General features: G+C 44.1%; 1 protein-coding gene across 1 annotated transcript in view; it reads left to right on the forward strand.

Moving 5' to 3' along the window:
• The first annotated feature begins 1,730 nt into the window (after window positions 1-1,730).
• Window positions 1,731-19,052, forward strand: part of LOC134341265 (ureidoglycolate dehydrogenase (NAD(+))-like) — a 74,216-nt gene continuing 56,894 nt past the window's right edge. Inside the window, exons 1-2 of the mRNA XM_063039127.1 lie at window positions 1,731-1,756; window positions 12,020-12,168. Of these exons, the coding sequence (XP_062895197.1) occupies window positions 1,749-1,756; window positions 12,020-12,168 (157 nt within the window). The 5' untranslated portion in view covers window positions 1,731-1,748. The remainder of the gene's footprint in view (window positions 1,757-12,019; window positions 12,169-19,052) is intronic.

The raw sequence follows: 19,052 nt of genomic DNA on the forward strand, positions 1-19,052 counted from the left end.
TCTCTATTTGTGAGCCAACTGACCCTTCCTCTGTCTCTTCAGTTCGTTTCCCACCCCCCAGCAATCCTAGTTTAAACTCTCCCCAATAACCTTAGCAAATCTCCCCCCAGGGTATTGGACCCCTGGGCTTCAAGTGCAACCCATTCTTTTTGTACAGGTCACACCTGCCCCAAAAGTAGTCCCAATGATCCAGAAATCTGAATCCCTGCCCCCTGCTCCAATCCCTCAGCCACGCAATCATCCTCCACCTCATTGCATTCCTATTCCCACTGTCACGTGGCACAGGCAGTAATCCTGAGATGACCACCTTTGTGGTCCTGCTTCTCAACTTCCTTCCTAACTCCCTGTAGTCAGCTTTCAGGACATCTTCCCCTTTCCTACCTATGTTGTTGGTACCAATATGTACCACGACCTCTGGTTGTTCACCTTCCCACTTCAGGATATCGTGGACGCGATCAGAAACATCCCGGACCCTGGCACCTGGGAGGCAAACTACCACACGTGCTTCTTTCCTGCGTCCACAGAATCGCCAGTCCGACCCCCAACTCTGGAGTCCCCTATTACTGCTGCCTTCCTCTTCCTATCCCTACCCTTCTGAGCCACAGGGCCAGACTCTGTGCCAGAGGCACAGCCACTGTTGCTTCCCCCAGGTAGGCTGTCCCCTCCCCCCCCCAACAGTACTCAAACAGGAGTACTTATTGTTAAGGGGGACAGCCACTGGGGTACTCTCTAGTATCTGACTCCTGCCCTTCCCTCTCCCGACTGTTCCCCACTTGTCTGTCTCCCGTGGCCCCGGAGTGACTACCTGCCTATAGCTCCTATCTTTCACCTCCTCACTCTCCCTGACCAGACGAAAGTCATCAAGCTGCATCTCCGGTTCCTAACACGGTCCCTCAGGAGCTGCAGCTCGACGCACCGGGTGCAGATGTGGCCGTCCGGGAGGCTGGGAGTCTCCCGGACATCCCACATCCGACACCGAGCACAGAACACCGGCCTCACACACATACTTCCTGTCTGTATTCTACAGGAAGAAATAAACACAAGAGATCCGCAGATGCTGGAAATCCAAAGCAACACTCAATACTCTGGAGGAACCCAGCCAGTCAGGCAGCATCTATGGAAATTAATAAACAGTCGACATTTTGGACCGAGCCCCTTCTTTGAGGGGAAATGATCGGATTCATATTCAGAGTAAAGGAAGAGGGAAGCAGAAAGACAGAGAACGGACCAGAGAAGCCAGGAAGAGTGAGAGGCGACAATGCGTAGGAAGAGATGGGGTATGGAGAAAGAGGGAGAGGGAGAGGGGGAGGGACAGGGAGTGGGAGTAAGAGTACAACAACCGATGGAATTTTCAGAGTGGAATAGATATTCAGCAGCGACATCTTTAGCGGTGAGAAGCGGACACGACCAGGATAAACATCAGGGGGGGGTTGGTGAACTGACGGAAGGAGTAGTCCAGGGGAGGGAATGGTTACGGAAGGAGTTGGGGAGGGGAGGGGTGTGTGTGACTGTAGATGGGGAAGGGTCAGGGTGGGATCTCTGCACTCCGGCTCCGCACCAGAAGATCCCGAGACCCAGCGGACGCGGGCTCAACTGTCCCGGACACAGACCCGAGCTTCCCCATCTGACCCCGTCCTCATCGGCCCCGCCCCCAATCGCACCGCCCCCCCCCATCTGACCGCGCCTCGTCCCCTCCCCAGGTACCCGGATTACTGTGAGAGGCACGTGACCCGCGCGTTTGGCGCGAAATGGCTCGGTGAGTACTGACCTTCAAACTCGGCCAAGACTCTGATTCTCCCCTCAGCCCTGGTCCCGTCTCCGTTTGATCTCCCCCTCCTTCCTTCAGCCAGCCCTCACCTACCAACAACAGGAATTCTGCAGACGCTGGAAATTCAAGCAACACACATCAAAGTTGCTGGTGAACGCAGCAGGCCAGGCCTCACCTACCTACCAGCAGTATCTCAATCATCCATCTCCCTTTGTGTTTATCATCCTCCACCTGAATTCCTTCTTCCTTATTCCTCCTGTGTTCACCACGCCTTCCTACACGTCGCTTACTCCCTTCCTCCAACACTCCCTGCCCTGTTTCTCCAGCTCCTTTTCACCATTTATGTCATAACAGTGGAAGCTCTGTTTATTGTTTCTATCTTTGCTCTCCCTCCGTCAACAAACTTGGGCCATTGTCTCACCAACTACTCACTCCCCATCCAGGGTCACACCAATTGCTCATTCTCTGTCCATTATCCCACCGACTGCTCATTCCCTGTCCAGCGTCTCACCGACTGCTCACTGCCGGGCACAAAATAATCTGCAGATGCTGGGTTCAAAGCAACACTCACAACAGGCTGGAGGAATTCAGCAGGTCGGGCAGCATCCGTGGAAATGATCAGTCGACGTTTCGGGCCGGAACATTGACTGATCATTTCCACGGATGCTGCCCGACCTGCTGAGTTCCTCCAGCATGTTGTGAGTGTTGCTCACTCCCCGTCCATGGTCTCTCCGACTGTTCATTCCCTGTCCAGGGTCTCACCGACTTGCGCATTCCCATCCATGCTCCCATCGACTGCTCATTCCCATCCATGGTCTCACAGTGCATATATGAATTGATTTTATTTCTTACATCCTTCATATGTATATGTGGAGTAAAATTCTTTATGTTATGTCTCCGTCTAAATGTGCAATGTGCAGTCACAGTAATTTATAATAAATAGAACAGTTAATGTAGAATAGAGTACACTCAAATCAGTGTGAGTTATCAGTTTGATGGCCTGGAAGAAGCTGTTCTGGAGCTTGTGGGTTCTCTCTTTTATGCTGCGGTACTGTTTCCCAGATGGTAGCCATTAGAATAGATTGTGGTTGGGGTGACTAGGGTCCCTAATGATCCTACGGGCCCTTTTTACTCACCTGTCCTTGTAAATGTCCTGAATCATGGGAAATTCACAACTACAGCTATCCTGGGCTTGCTGAACAGTCATCGACTGCTCACTCCCTGTCCGTGGTCTCATCGACTGCTCATTCCCATCCATGGTACCACCAACTGCTCACTCCCCGTCCATGGTCTCACCATTGTTACAAGGGGGGGGTTGGGGAGCAGATCCAAATGCAGGACACAGACACTGAAATAGTATAAACAGGACTATGTTTATTAAGAATTACCGTGGGGCCAAGATGGAGGACAAAATGGCATCATGGACATAAACATAGAATAACAAAATGGAAAACCAGGACTAGAACTTGGGACTTGGACTTCACTGGGCCCTCGGGTCATGACTCGGAACACAGGTCTTGGCAGAGACTCGGTACCTAGGTCTTGGCTTGGCTCTTGACGTAGAACTTGGACTGGGCGTGACCTGGAACTCGTACTTGGCTTGACCTGGGACCCGGACTTGTCTTGACCTAGGACTCTTAACTTTGCTTGGCTTGGAACTCAGACTTGGCTTGACTTGGACTCTTCTTGGACACAGGGCCGGGACCCTTCTTGGACACGGGACACAGGGCTGAGACCCTTTTTGGACACGGGACACAGGGCTGAGACCCTTTTTGGACACAGGACACAGGGCCGAGACCCTTTTTGGACACGGGACACAGAACTGGGACCCTTCTTCGACATAGGGCCCAGAGACAGGACTCTTCTTGGACACGGGACACAGAGCCGGGACCCTTCTTGGACACGGGACACAGAGACAGGACTCTTCTTGGACACAGGACACAGAGGCAATCTAGAGTCCACGATATTCAGTAGCTCCAATAATGGTTCAGACTTACCACATTGGCTGAGGTCACGTGTTTAGCAGCCAGTGGAAAGCGGCCAGAGCATGAGTGGGCCAGTGAAGGAGTGGAGCTTCGAGGCTTTGACTCGAGAGATTCTGGCAGTTTTGGCAGTTGGTCTGTGCAATCAAGGCAATCAAGATTTGAATAGATCAGCAGAAAGCCGTTAATTAGACAATCAAGATTTGAATAGCTCAGACTCAGCAGAAAGCAGCTGATTGGGCAGTCGAGGTCAGGTGACCAAACATTCTGAAAAGCTCAAACAGATAAATAGAGGGATAGCTCAAGCGAAGCAGCCAGTGAAGGAGTGGAGCTTTGACTTGAGAGGTTTCAATGAGAAGAGGCGGAGGACAAGCAAGCTCGCAGTTAGTTTTTACAATGTCCCCTGAGACGGTGATGTGCCTCTCATGTGAGACGTGGCAGTCTTGGGGGAATGCCCCTCTCCCGCAGAGTCATATCTGCCAGAAGTGCATATGGCTGGGCGATCTGGAAGACCGTGTAAGGAATCTGGAGCAGCAGCTGGATGACCTTCGACTCATAAGGGAGAATGAGGCAGTCATGGATGAGAGCTACAAGGAGGTAGTTACACCTAGGCTGTCGGAAGCAGGTTGTTGGGTGACAGTCAGAGGGGGGAAAACAAAGGTGAGCAGACAGGTAGTGTAGAGCACCCCTGTAGCCATTCCCCTGAATAATAAGTTTACCGTCCTGGATACTGTTGGTGGGGATGACTGACCAGGTGTGAGCCACGGTGGCAGGACCTCCGGCACTGAGTCTGACCCTGTGGTGCAGAAGGGTGGGAAGGAGAAGGGGAGAGCTGTCGTCATTGGAGACTCTATAGTCAGGGGAGCAGACAGGAGATTTTTTGGACGTGAGAAGGACACCCGCATGGTTTGTTGCCTCCTGGGTGCCAGGGTCTGGGATGTCTCTGACCGGGCGCACGACATCCTGGTATGAGAGGGAAAGCAACCAGAAGTCGTGATACATGTTGGGACCAATGACATAGGCAGGAAGAGGGATGAAGTCCTGAAGTGTGAGTTTTGGGAATTAGGCAGAAGGCTGAAGAACAGGACCTCAAGGGTGACGTTCTCAGGATTGCTGCCAGTGCTACGTGACAGAGATGGTAAGAATTGGAGGAGATGGCAGTTGAATTCGTGGCTGAGGAGTTGGTGCAGGGAGCAGGGTTTTAGATTTTTGGATCATTGGGATCTCTTCTGGGGAAGGTGGGACCTGTACAGATTTTTCCTTGCAGGTAGGTTTGCTAGCATGGTTCAGGAGGGTTTAAACTAATTTGTGAGGGGGATGGGACCCAGAGCGATAGAGCAGTGGAAGAAGTGCATGGAGTAAAGCCAGATCTAACATACAGAGAGGCTTTGAGGAAAGAGAAGCAGAATAAACGGTGTAAAGACAGTAAGGTAGAAGGGCTGAAATGTGTGTACCTCAGTGCAAGAAGCATCAGGAACAAAGATGATGAACTGAGAGCTTGGATACATACATGGAATTATGATGTAGTGGCCATTACAGAGACTTGGCTGGCACCAGGGCAGGAATGGATTCTCAATATTCCTGGATTTCAGTGCTTTAAAAGGGATAGAGAGGGTGGAAAAAGGGGAGGGGGGGTGGCATTACTGGTCAGGGATACTATTACAGCTACAGAAAGGGTGGGTAATGTAGCAGGATCCTCTTTTGAGTCAATATGGGTGGAAGTCAGGAACAGAAAGGGAGCAGTTACTCTACTGGGGGTATTCTATAGGCCCCCTGGTAGCAGCAGAGATACAGAGGAGCAGATTGGGAGGCAGATTTTGGAAAGGTGCAAAAATAACAAGGTTGTTATCATGGGTGACTTTAACTTCCCTAATATTGATTGGCACCTGATTAGTTCCAAGGGTTTAGATGGGGCAGAATTTGTTAAGTGTGTCCAGGATGGATTCCTGTCACAGTATGTGGACAGGCCGACCAGGGGGAATGCCATACTAGATCTCGTACTAGGTAATGAACCGGGTCAGGTCACTGCTCTCTCAGTGGGTGAGCATCTGGGGGACAGTGACCACCGCTCCCTGGCCTTTATAATTATCATGAAAAAGGATAGAATCAAAGAGGACAGGAAAATTTTTAACTGGGGAAAGGCAAATTCTGAGGCTATAAGGCTAGAACTTGCAGGTGTGAATTAGGATGATGTTTTTGCAGGGAAATGTACTATGGACATGTGGTCGATGTTTAGAGATCTCTTGCGGGATGTAAGGGATAAATTTGTCCCAGTGAGGAAGATAAAGAATGGTAGGGTGAAGGAACCATGGGTGACAAGTGAGGTGGAAAATCTAGTCAGGAGGAAGAAGGCAGCATACATGAGGTTTAGGAAGCAAGGATCAGATGGGTCTATTGAGGAATATAGGGAAGCAAGAAAGGAGCTTAAGAAGGGGCTGAGAAGAGCAAGAAGGGGGCATGAGAAGGCCTTCACGAGTAGGGTAAAGGAAAACCCCAAGGCATTCTTCAATTATGTGAAGAACAAAAGGATGACAGGAGTGAAGGTAGGACCGATTAGAGATAAAGGTGGGAAGATGTGCCTGGAGGCTGTGGAAGTGAGCGAGGTCCTCAGTGAATACTTCTCTTCGGTATTCACCAATGAGAGGGAACTTGATGATGGTGAGGACAATATGAGTGAGGTTGATGTTCTGGAGCATGCTGATATTAAGGGAGAGGAGGTGTTGGAGATGTTAAAATACATTAGGACAGATAAGTCCCCAGGGCCTGACGGAATATTCCCCAGGCTGCTCCACGAGGCGAGAAAAGAGATTGCTGAGCCTCTGGCTAGGATCTTTATGTCCTCGTTGTCCACGCGAATGGTACCGGAGGATTGGAGGGAGGTGAATGTTGTTCCCTTATTCAAAAAAGGTAGTAGGGATAGTCTGGGTAATTATAGACCAGTGAGCCTTACGTCTGTGGTGGGAAAGCTGTTGGAAAAGATTCTTAGAGATAGGATCTATCGGCATTTAGAGAATCATGGTCTGATCAGGGACAGTCAGCATGGCTTTGTGAAGGGCAGATCATGTCTAACAAGCCTGATAGAGTTCTTTGACGAGGTGACCAGGCATATAGATGAGGGTAGTGCAGTGGATGTGATCTATATGGATTTTAGTAAGGCATTTGACAAGGTTCCACATGGTAGGCTTATTCAGAAAGTTGGAAGGCATGGGATCCAGGGAAGTTTGGCCAGGTGGATTCAGAATTGGCTTGCCTGCAGAAGGCAGAGGGTGGTGGTGGAGGGAGTACATTCAGATTGGAAGATTGTGACTAGTGGTGTCCCACAAGGATCTGTTCTGGGACCTCTACTTTTCGTGATTTTTATTAACGACCTGGATGTGGGGGTAGAAGGGTGAGCTGGCAAGTTTGCAGACAACACAAAGGTTGGTGGTGTTGTAGATAGTGTGGAGGATTGTCAAAGATTGCAGAGAGACATTGATAGGATGCAGAAGTGGGCTGAGAAGTGGCAGATGGAGTTCAACCGGAGAAGTGTGAGGTGGTACACTTTGGAAGGACAAACTCCAAGGCAGAGTACAAAGTAAATGGCAGGATACTTGGAAGTGTGGAGGAGCAGAGGGATCTCGGGGTACATGTCCACAGATCCCTGAAAGTTGCCTCACAGGTGGATAGGGTAGTTAAGAAAGCTTATGGAGTGTTAGCTTTCATAAGTCGAGAGATAGAGTTTAAGAGTTGTGATGTAATGATGCAGCTCTATAAAACTCTGGTTAGGCCACACTTGGAGGATTGTGTCCAGTTCTGGTCACCTCACTATAGGAAGGATGTGGAAGCATTGGAAAGGGTACAGAGGAGATTTACCAGGATGCTGCCTGGTTTAGAAAGTATGCATTATGATCAGAGATTAAGGGAGCTGGGGCTTTACTCTTTGGAGAGAAGGAGGATGAGAGGAGACATGATAGAGGTGTACAAGATAATAAGAGGAATAGATAGAGTGGACAGCCAGCGCCTCTTCCCCAGGGCACCACTGCTCAATACAAGAGGACATGGCTTTAAGGTAAGGGGTGGGAAGTTCAAGGAGGATATTAGAGGAAGGTTTTTTACTCCGAGTGGTTGGTGCGTGGAATGCACTGCCTGAGTCAGTGGTGGAGGCAGATACACTAGTGAAGTTTAAGAGACTACTAGACAGGTATATGGAGGAATCTAAGGTGGGGGCTTATATGGGAGGCAGGGTTTGAGAGTCGGCACAACATTGTGGGCCAAAGGGCCTGTACTGTGCTGTACTATTCTATGTTCTATTTGTTTTTGGTAACGAGCTTCTTGGTGTGGGTTTCTGATGTCGAGCTTCCTGGAATGAGTGTCTGATGCTGAGCTTCTTAGTGTGGGTTTCTGACGGGGATTCTAACAGGAACGGTCCAGCAAAGGAATAGCTGGACCCCTGAGCTATTTATGTTGCAAGCCCGAAATAAGGATCAGCTGCCTCAATTAAGGCACCCAACAGAAACAAGGGAAAACAAACAACCAGAGTACGGAATCCACAGACCGGACCGTGAACAGGAATGCAGAGTCCACAGATCGGACTGTGACACTCATTGCCCGTCCATGGTCTCAGCGACTGCTCATTGCCCGTCCATGGTCCCACTGACTGCTCATTTCCTGTCTGTGGTTCCACCACAGCTCCTCTACCAATCTACAACCCAAAACAATGCCTTCACCTTCCTCCACCTCTGTCTACAGTCCTACCAATTCCCTCCGCCTCTGTCCATGATCCTCCAACTACCTCCGCCTCTGTCCATGATCCTCCAACTACCTCTGCCTCTGCCCATAATCCTGTATCACCTCTGCCTCAGTGCAAGGTCCTTCCATCCATTGATGGACTCATTAGTTTCTCCTGTTACTTCAGTCCCTCGTTTGTCAATAGTGCCTTGTCTCTTTACAGTGCCTCCACCCGTGCCCATCTGTTGATCTATCAATGCGCCTTCTACGTTTTCCCACCTTCTGGAGTCGAACGTGTAACATTCTCCAAGGCCTTAACGTGCTGGATACAAAAAGGATGTTTCCTCTTGTAGGAAAACCCAGGAGTAAAGAGTTGATGTTTCAGGAAAAGACCTGTCATCTCTTTATTTCTCCTCCAATGATGTTGCCTGACCTGCAGAGTTCCTCCAGCATTTTGTGTGTGTTACTCTAGAATTCCAGCATCTACAGAATCTTTTGTGTTAGTTATAAAGTTATAGAATTATACAGTGTGGAAATAGACCTTCTCCCATTTTGTCAATGCTGACTCCCGTTTGTCTAGTCCCATTTACGTGCATTTAGCCCATTTTGCTCAAAACCTGTCCTCTCCATGCAGCTGTCCAAATAGTGTTTTAATGTTGTAATTGTATCCATCTCTTACATTTCTTCTGGTAGCTCAATCTATGTAGCCACCACTCTCTGTTACCTCAAAGTTTCCCTTAAAACCTTTCCCCTCACTTTAATCCTATATTTTCTAGTTTTAGACTCCCCTGTATTGCGGAAAAGATTGTGTCCTTTCACCTTATCTATGCCCCTCATGACTACAAAATTTTATAAGGTCACCCCTTAGTCTCCAACGCACAGTGAAAAATGTCTCAATCTATGTATGTCTCACGTAATTTTATATACGGTACCTCCACTTACCCTCTTATCCTCTAGGAAAAAGTTGAAGCCTATCCACTTTCTCCTCATAAGTCAAGAAGTGCAATCTTAGTAACATCTGAGAAATCTAATCTCCCTTTCCAGTTCCTTCCTCCATCCTTGTCCAATATCCCTCTATCTATCTGCAAGGCTACATTTTATGTAAGAATTCACATGTTTGAGACTGAAATATCTCTCCTTGTTTCTCTCAGAAACCTGAGTCAAAAGTTACAGGTAACAGAATCTTTGACTTCTTTTCAGGCAAAAGTAGATATGGCCCTGATAAGCGAGGAGGTATAGAGTTACCAGTGATAGATTGGAATGAAGAGTTAGGGTTACTGTCAGGATAGTGGTGTTCTCACTGAATGGTGAAGCAGGCTTGAGAGCAGCATAGCCCACTCCAGGTCAGAGTTGACAGAACCTCCATCAACATTTAAGAGGTTTGGTCCATAAGATATGGGAGCAGAAATAGGCCATTTTGGCTCACCAAGTCTGCTTCACCATTTCTTCATGGATGAACCAATTTTCCTCTCAGCACCAATCTCCTGCCTTTTCCTGGATCCCTTCATGTCCTGACTAATCAAGAATCTATCAGACTCTGCCTTAAATATACATAACAACTTGGTATTCACAGCTGGCTGTGGCAGAGAATTCCACAGATTCACCACTCTCTAGCTAAGGAAATTCATCCTCATCTCCATTCTAAATGGATGGCCTCTTTTCTGAAGCTGTGTCCTCTACTGTTTGATGACTCCCATCATAGGAAACATCCACTCGATCAAAGCCTTTCACCCATTCAATAGGTTTCAATGAGGTCACCCCTCATTCTTCTGAATTCCAGTGAATACAGGCTCAGAGCCATCAAACGCTCTTCATATGACAAGCCATTTAATTCTAGAATCATTTTCGCGAACTTCCTTTGAACTGTCTCCAGTTTCTAAGATAAGGGGCCCAAAACTGCTCTCAATACTCCAAGTGAGGCCTCAACAGTACATCTTTGCTTTATGTTCTAGTCCTCTTGAAATGAATGCTAACATCACGTTTACCTTCCTCACTACACACTCAACCTGCAAATTAACCTTTAGGGAATCCTGCACATGGACTCCCAAGTCCCTTTGCACCACTGTTTTTTTGTACTTAATTAATTTTTTTATTTCTTCTACCAAAGTGCATTCACTTCCTGATACTGTATTTAAAATATAGAACATAGAATAGTAAAGCACTGTACAGGCCCTTCGGCCCACAATGTTGTGCCAACCCTTAAACCCAACCTCCCATATAAAACCCCACCTTAGATTCCTCCATATGCCTGTCTAGTAGTCGCTTTAATTTCACTAGTGTATCTGCCTCCACCACTGACTCAGGCAGTGCATTCCATGCACCAACCACTCTGGGTAAAGAACCTTCCTCTAATATCCCCCTTGAACTTCCCACCCCTTACCTTAAAGCCATGTCCTCTTCTATTGAGCAGTGGTGCCCTAGGGAAGAGGTGCTGGCTGTCCACTCTATTCCTCTTAATATCTTGTATACAAAATTATATACAATTGTATGAAATATCTTGTATTTCATCTGACATTTCTTTGACCATTCTCCTAATCTGTCTAAGTCCTTCTGTAGTCTCTCTACATCCTCAAAACTACCTGCCCCTCCACCTATCTTCATATCGTCTGCTAACTTTGCAACAAAGCCAGAAGCGGTCTCAACACAGACCCCTGTGGAACACCACTAGTCATCGGTAGCCAACCAGTAAATGCTCCCTTTATTCCTATGCTTTGACTCCCACCAATCAGTCACTGCTCTATCCATGCTAGATTTTTTCCTGTAATACCATGAGCTCATAGCTTGTTAAGCAGCCTCATGTGTGGTACCTTGTCAAAGGCCTTCTGAAAAGTCAAGTACACAAAATCAACTGATTCTTGTTTGTCTATCCTGCTTGTTATTTCTTCAAAGAATTCCAACAGATTTGTCAGGCAAGATTTTCCCCTGAGGTGACCGTGTAGACTATGGCTGATTTTATCATGTGCCTCCAAGTACCCTGAAACCTAATCCTTAATAATCGACTCCAACGTAGTCGATGGGACTAGGCAGATTAATGGTTTGGCACAGACTAGGTGGGCCTGTTTCTGTTCTGAATCGGTCGATGACTCTGCTTTCAGTTCTGTTGTCACACCCCCTCCCACCTGAGAAAAATATCATCTCTGCATATAACCATTCAATAAGACTAACTGCCACACTTCACATCTGAAGTGTTACAGGCCAAGTATGCTTAAATCTCTCCTCGTATAACAAACCCACCCTCCTGGCAATGCTGGAGACAGTTGGGGTTATACAGGAAGAAACTTTACCCAGAAGGTAAGGAATCTGGAATTTCCTACCAAGAGGACCCTCAATGTTCAACTGCTGAATATACTTGATATAGTCTGGGAGATCTCCAGGTAGAAGAGGCATTGAAGATTAGCCATGATGTACAGTCAGTGCAAGGGGCTGAATAGCCTCAGGCTTCTACTTCCTCTGTCTATGCCCCCATTTCATCCTCAACCCCTGCTCTCTGGCCTGTCCATTTTCTGTTGTGCAGTCTGTGCCTGGCCCTGGCGTTGATGTTGTTTGATGTTTTGTGTTGCAGGTACCTGGTGAGCCGGCCTGAACTGCACCAGTTCATTGAGTGCTGTATGAGTGCAGTTGGAGCGCGAAGCAGCCATGGATCAGCAATGGCCGATGTACTGGTGGAAGGAGATTATCGAGGACATTATAGCCACGGACTGAACAGACTTGGTGTGTGCACATAATATTTCTGTTTGCCCTGTGGTACTGAGGATAACTCTTCACTCACCATGAGGAACATACATGCCGTTTACTATATACACACACACACACATTCGCACCACTATCTGACAGAAGTTTCTGCACACCTCACTTCTCAATGACCATCCCCTATTCTTACATCTGTTCCCTTGTTAATAACTCTTGTTTGAAAACATTTCTCAAATACTTAATTTAACTTCAAAATCTGCATGCTATAATTTCATTGTGCCTTATTATGTGCAGTTTACTATCAGAGACTAGTTTGGGAAAAGGGTATAGTTGATGTTTTGAGCTGAAACCCTTCGGCAGGACTTTTCTCCATAGATGCTGCCGGGCCTGCTGAGTTCCTCCAGAGTTTTGTGTGTGTTAGATTAGATTATGAGGACACTCAGTCCTCGTTTATTGTCATTTAGAAATGCATGCATTAAGAAATGATACAATGTTCCTCCAGAGTGATATCACAAAAAAAGGACAAACCAAAGACTAACACTGACAAAACCACATAATTATAACATATAGTTACAACAGTGCAAAGCAATACCATAATTTGATAAAGAGCAGACCATGGGCACGGTAAAAAAAAAGTCTCAAAGTTCCGATCGACTCCCGATAGTCCTGAAAGCAGGCGGCAAAAGGGAGAAACTCTCCCTGCCATAAACCTTCAGGCACCGACAACTGCCGATGCATTGGAAGCACCCGACCACAGCCGACTCTGAGTCCGTCCGAAAACTTCGAGCCTCTGACCAGCCCCTCTGATACAGCCTCCCGAGCACCATCCTCTGCCGAGCACTTCGACCTCGCACCGAGCAACAAGCAAAGCCGAGGACTCGGGGCCTTCTCCGGAGATTTCGGACCACACAGTAGCAGCGGCAGTGAAGCAGGCATTTCAGAGGTTCCTCCAGATGTTCCTCCATGCTCTCACATCAGTCTCTATGAAATCAGGATTATGCACAGCACCCTACTTGACAGATAACAGATATCATTTCACCGGAGTGGCCACTACGCGCTGCATCGTGCTGCCATCTTCTCCTCCTCCTTGCTAGGGTTAATTCAAGATTGTTTAATGTTATTTCCAGTATACTAGTGTAAAGGAAAACAACACAATTGTTACACCGGATCTGATGCAGTGCAAAAAAAACACAATAAGATAAAGAACACAACAATAAAAAATCAGTAATAGAACAAATTATTGTCCTTGAAGATTAGGAAATTGAGAAACTTACTGATTTAATCAATGACATTTATGAGACTGGAATAATACCAGGAGGGATGAAAAAATCAGTATTTATCACTCTTCCTAAGAAAGCTGGAGCAGTAAAATGTGAATTACATAGGACCATAGGTTTAATGAGTCATATCACCAAGTACGTCTAAGAATTTTGATGACGAGCTAAAAGTAAGATACAAGCTGAAATAGGCAAAGAACAATGTGGTTTTGTGAAAGACAAAGGTATAAGAAACGCAATATTGATGTTAAGGTGTCATAAGGCGGTGGCTGGGAACGGACCCAAGTGCAAAACACAGACACTGAAGTCTTTTTTCTTGGGGATGCGTTCAGGCTTTTTCTTTCTTTCGCCGGATTTTCTTCCTTGGGGTTGGTGGGATGTTTGGGGGTATTTTTGTATTTTGGGGTTTATTGTGGGATTTTTTTTCACACACACTTTTTGTATTTTTCCCCATTATGGAGTTCCGGTTTTCTATTTGGTTATATTCATCACCGCCATCTTTGATTAGCCCACGATGGTATGCGTGTATTGTCGTATTTAGAATAATACTTAATGGTACTTAAACAGATAAGCGTTATTAGTTGGAATGTATGTGGCTGGAATCACCCTATTAAGAGAAGGAAGACATTTAAAGTTATTAATCGATTCCAGCCCGATATAATTTTTGCTTAAGAAACGCCTATCAGAACGGGCGATCAAAATAGATTTTTTAAAACATGGAAGGGCCTTCAATACCATGCTACTTGTCAAAATAAAACAAAGGGAGTATCTATTTTTATTAAATCTAATATTTTATTTATTCAAGAAGACATTGTCTCAGATAATAATGGTAGATTTTTAATTATTAAAGGAACAATTTGTAATAGAAAAATTGTCTTGGTTAATCTATACGGACCTAATGTAGATGATCCTTTTTTTTAAAATGTATTTGGTTTATTACCAGACTTAAATGAATATATGCTGCTGATGGGAGGTGACTTCAACTGTTTCTTAAGCCCTTTGATTGACAAAAGTTCAACCAATCAGCAGCTTCCGAGTCATTTGGAAATGTGAATATGATGCTATTGCAGTCTCGGATCATGCGCCTTTAAGTTTAACTTTTGAGTTAAATGATGTTAGTAATGTAATCTTGCCTTGGCGCTTTCCGGTAAATTTATTACAAAGTTCGGACTTTGTTAAATTTTTAGAGATTCAGATAAATGATTTCTTTCTTTTTAATAATACGGGAGATGTTTCGAAATTGATTATATGGGATACACTCAAAGCATATTTGCGAGGTCAGGTAATATCTTATTTGGCTAAACTCAAGAAACTGACAAAAATAGAATTAAACGCAAACAACAGGAATTCTGCAGATGCTGGAAATTCAAGCAACACACATCAAAGTTGCTGGTGAACGCAGCAGGCCAGGCAGTATCTCTAGGAAGAGGTACAGTCGAATTAGATAGAATTTCCAAACTAATTAAAGATCTAGATAATACTTACGCAGTTTCTCCTAATGTTGATTTATTTAAACAAAGGGTTGAACTTCAATCACAATATAATTTACTATTAACTTATCCTATTGAAAGAAATTTGCTTAAATTAAAAAGTCAATTTTATATGTTTGGAGATAAAAGTAACAAGCTATTAGCATCTCATCTTAAAGCAGTTAGAGCTAAAAGACAAACTTTAAAAATTCGTAAGAGAGATGGTAGGTTAGCTTGTAATTATGAAGATATTAATTTTTTCAAGACTATTACAGTGAACTCTGTAAATCTCAGTTTCCAGCTGACCCTTCTAATATGTATGCCTTTTTACAAAAAATTGACTTTCCTAGATTATCTGTTGAAGATCAGCAAATTCTTGATGTTCCTCTTACCGAAAGAGAAATTCAGAAAGCTATTCTCTCAATGCAATCTGGTAAAGCTCCTGGATTGGATGGTTTTTACTGTAGGATTTTATAAAAAATTTGAACATTTGTTTACTCCTTATATGTTGGAAATGCTTAAAGATTCTTCTCTGTTAGGAGAGTTACCTTCCACATTTTATGAAGCTTCTATTTCTTTAATCCTTAAGAAAGATAAAGATCCTACTGATTGTGCTTCATATAGACCTATATCATTATTAAATGTGGATGCCAAAATTCTTTCAAAAATAATGGCTAATCGGATGGAGAATATACTAGCTAAAATTGTTTCTCAGGATCAAACAGGTTTTATAAAAGGCCGTTATTCTTTTTCTAATACTCGGAGATTGTTAAGTATTATATACTCATCCCTTTCTAAGACTCCCCAATGTGTTGTTTCTCTAGATGCTGAAAAGGCATTTGATAGAGTTGAATGGAAATATCTATTTAAGGTTTTAGAGAAATTTGGCTTTGGTACTAATTTTAATAAATGGATCAGATTGATATAGAAAAGCCCTATTGCCACTGTTATCACTAATAATTGTAGATCCTCCATTTTCCAACTTTCTCAGGGTACGAGACAAGGATGTCCGTTAAGTCCTCTGTTATTTAACTTGATGTTGGAACCCTTGGCTATTGCACTTCGTGAAGCTAAAAATATTCAAGGAATTTCTATAAATGGGACTATTCATAAGATCTCCTTTATGTGGATGATCTTTTGGTTTATATTTCGAATCCCGAAGAATCTATTCCTAGCTTATTGAAATTTTTAAATGAATTTGGATTGTTTTCAGGATATAAATTAAACCTGCATAAAAGTGAATTATTTCCTTTAAATGATTCTGCTTCTATATATGATAACATTCCTCTAAAAGTTACGGATTCTTTTAAATATTTAGGTATTACCATTACTAAAAATTATGGAGACCTTTATAGAACTAATTTAGTTCCCTTAGTGGATTTTATGAAGCAATTTTTTTCTAGATGGAGTCCACTTACACTTTCATTAGTAGGTCGAATTCATGCAGTTAAAATGATGATTTTACCAAAATTTTTATATGTATTTCAAAACAGTCCTATTTTTCTAACTAAGAAGTTTTTTGATCAAGTTGACTCTATATTACATCTTTTGTTTGGAATAATAAAAGACCAAGAATTGGTAAATGTCATTTACAAAAATTAAGAAAGGATGGGAGTCTTACTTTGCCTAATTTAAGAATGTATTATTGGGCGGTTAATGTACGTTATGCGTATTCTTGGTTATATTGGACCGTTAAAAAGGAACGACCATCTTGGGTTGATTTGGAATTGAAAACTGTGAAACAATTTCATTTAACTTCATTATTAGGATCTCCTTTACCTGTACAATTAGCCAAAATTTCTATTCTAAATATAAATCCTATGATTAATCAATTATTATGAATTTGGTATCACTTTTGTAAGTTTTTTAATCTTAAAAAATTTAACCTTTTTAGTTTAATTTATCGAAACTATTTATTTAAACCTTCACTTAATGATCCTACCTTTTCTCTTTGGAGGAATAAAGGAATTTTTTCCTTTATGGACTTGTTTCAAGAAGATGGATTGATGTTCTTTGAGAAATTAGTAACTAAATACTCTCTCTCATATTCACATTTTTTGCAATATCTTCAGGTCAAACATTTTTTACAAGAATATTTAAGTAATTTTCCACATACGTATACAAGATTCTGACCTGTTAGATATTATTTTAAAAATGAACCCTTTAGTGAAAGATTTTATTGGGAAAATTTATAATTTACTATTACAACAGGACAATTATCCTTTACTTAAAATTAAGCAAGATTGGGAAAGAGAGCTTAATATGACCTTGATAACAGAGGATTGGTTGCGAATTTTGAAGCTGGTTAACTCTTCTTTGATTTGTGCTAGTCATTCTCTAATTCAATTTAAAATTGTACATCGTTATTATTTGACGAAGGAGAGATTGTCTAAAATATTTCCTAATGTAAATAGTTAGTGTGATAGATGCAAAACTGAGATAGCTACATTGACACATATGTTTTGGTCATGTTCTGTATTGAAACAATTTTGGAAATCTATTTTTTCTACAATCTCTTAAAGCTTTAAGAATCAATTTACAGCCTAATAAATTGACAGTTTTGTTTGGTATAATTCCTCAACATATTCACGGTATTTCTATATCTGACCAATACGTAATTGCATTTGTCACATTATTGGCTAGAAGGGCTATTTTATTAAAATGGTAAGATGTCTCTGCTCCCATTTTGATACAATGGTTCTCTCAGGTGATGTTATATCTTAGTTTGAAAAAAATTGGAAGTCGAACTTTTGATCCTAAATTTGACTTCAAGAAAATGTGGGGTTCTTTTGCTCATTATTATCACTTGACTTGAGTTAATTAAGATGGTCCTTTTCTGATGCTTAGGTATATGGATTGATTGGCGGTTTGATGTCTTTTTTTTAAACTGGAAGCTTGTATGGCACATAGCTCCAGGTTTGTGCTCCAAATGGGTTTTTTCCCCTTTTTTTTTAAAGTTATCAGGGGTTTTCTCTGTTTCAGTTAGTAGGGGTTCTTTATTCTTTCTTTCCTTCTTTCCATAAAAAAAAGCTTTAATACTTTGTTTTTTGATTATTATTGGTATACTGTTCAGCCTGATTGATAGTTTAACATTTACTCTACATATGGTTATGTTATCTTGATTATTTTGATGTATTTTTCTCTGCTGTTGATTTTCAATAATAATTAATAAAAAGATTTAAAAATGAAAATGAAGTACTAGGGACAGGACTAGGATACAGGCTGAGGGCAAGGACATGGACACGAAAACCAGGAACCCGGAACAGGACTGGACAAGAGAGCTAGGAGCCCGGGCTTGGACTCCGAGCCAGAGACTGGATAAGGACCCAGTACCTGGGACTTGCCTCTGGCTCGGACCCCAGAACTAGGCAAGAACGAGGCTTGGCAGGAGGCAGAAGGCTGGAGTCTTCAGGCTAGAGGCGAGGCTTGGCAGGAGGCTGAAGTCTTCAGGCTTGAGGCTAGAGGCTAGAGACGAGGCTTGGCAAGAGGCTGGAGGCTGGGGTCTTCGGGCTTGAGGCTGGGCAGGAGGCTGGAGTCTTCGGGCTTGAGGCTGGGCAGGAGGCTGGAGTCTTCGGGCTTGAGGCTGGGCAGGCTCCTCCTAGGGCAGGGCACGGTTCACCTGGGCAGGGCGCGGATCACCACCTGACGGAGGCATGGGACAGGAAGGGACAGAACCAACCGCAGGTAACGGCAAGACGGCCTGGCTTACCCAATGGAGGGAAGGGACAGAACAAACTGCAGGTAACGGCAAGACGGCCTGGCTTACCTGGGTGGAGGCAAGGGACAGGAAGGGAGCTAGGTACAGGGTGGCTCCTGGACAAGACTGCAGGCGAGACGAGGCGAGAGTTACCAGCAAGACAAGGCAAGGCTTCAGGCAAAGCAAGGTGAGACGAGAACTTCAGGTGAGGCGAGAGTTACCGGCAAGACAAGGCAGGGCTTCTGGCAAAGCAAGGTGAGATGAGAACTTCAGGTGAGGCGAGAGTTACCGGCAAGACAAGGCAGGGCAGGGCTTCAGGTGAGGAAACAGAAGGCAGGGGAAGGGATACAAGGAGTAAGGACAAGAACAATCCAGCAGCCACGCCCTGGTCTCTGAAGGTATTTATGCAGCCAGCCTCAACGGTGGTCAGCTGACTCAATTAGAGCTCAACAAGAACAGAAA

The sequence above is a fragment of the Mobula hypostoma genome (genome assembly GCF_963921235.1).
Source record: "Mobula hypostoma chromosome 11 unlocalized genomic scaffold, sMobHyp1.1 SUPER_11_unloc_3, whole genome shotgun sequence".
Lineage (NCBI taxonomy): Eukaryota > Metazoa > Chordata > Chondrichthyes > Myliobatiformes > Myliobatidae > Mobula > Mobula hypostoma.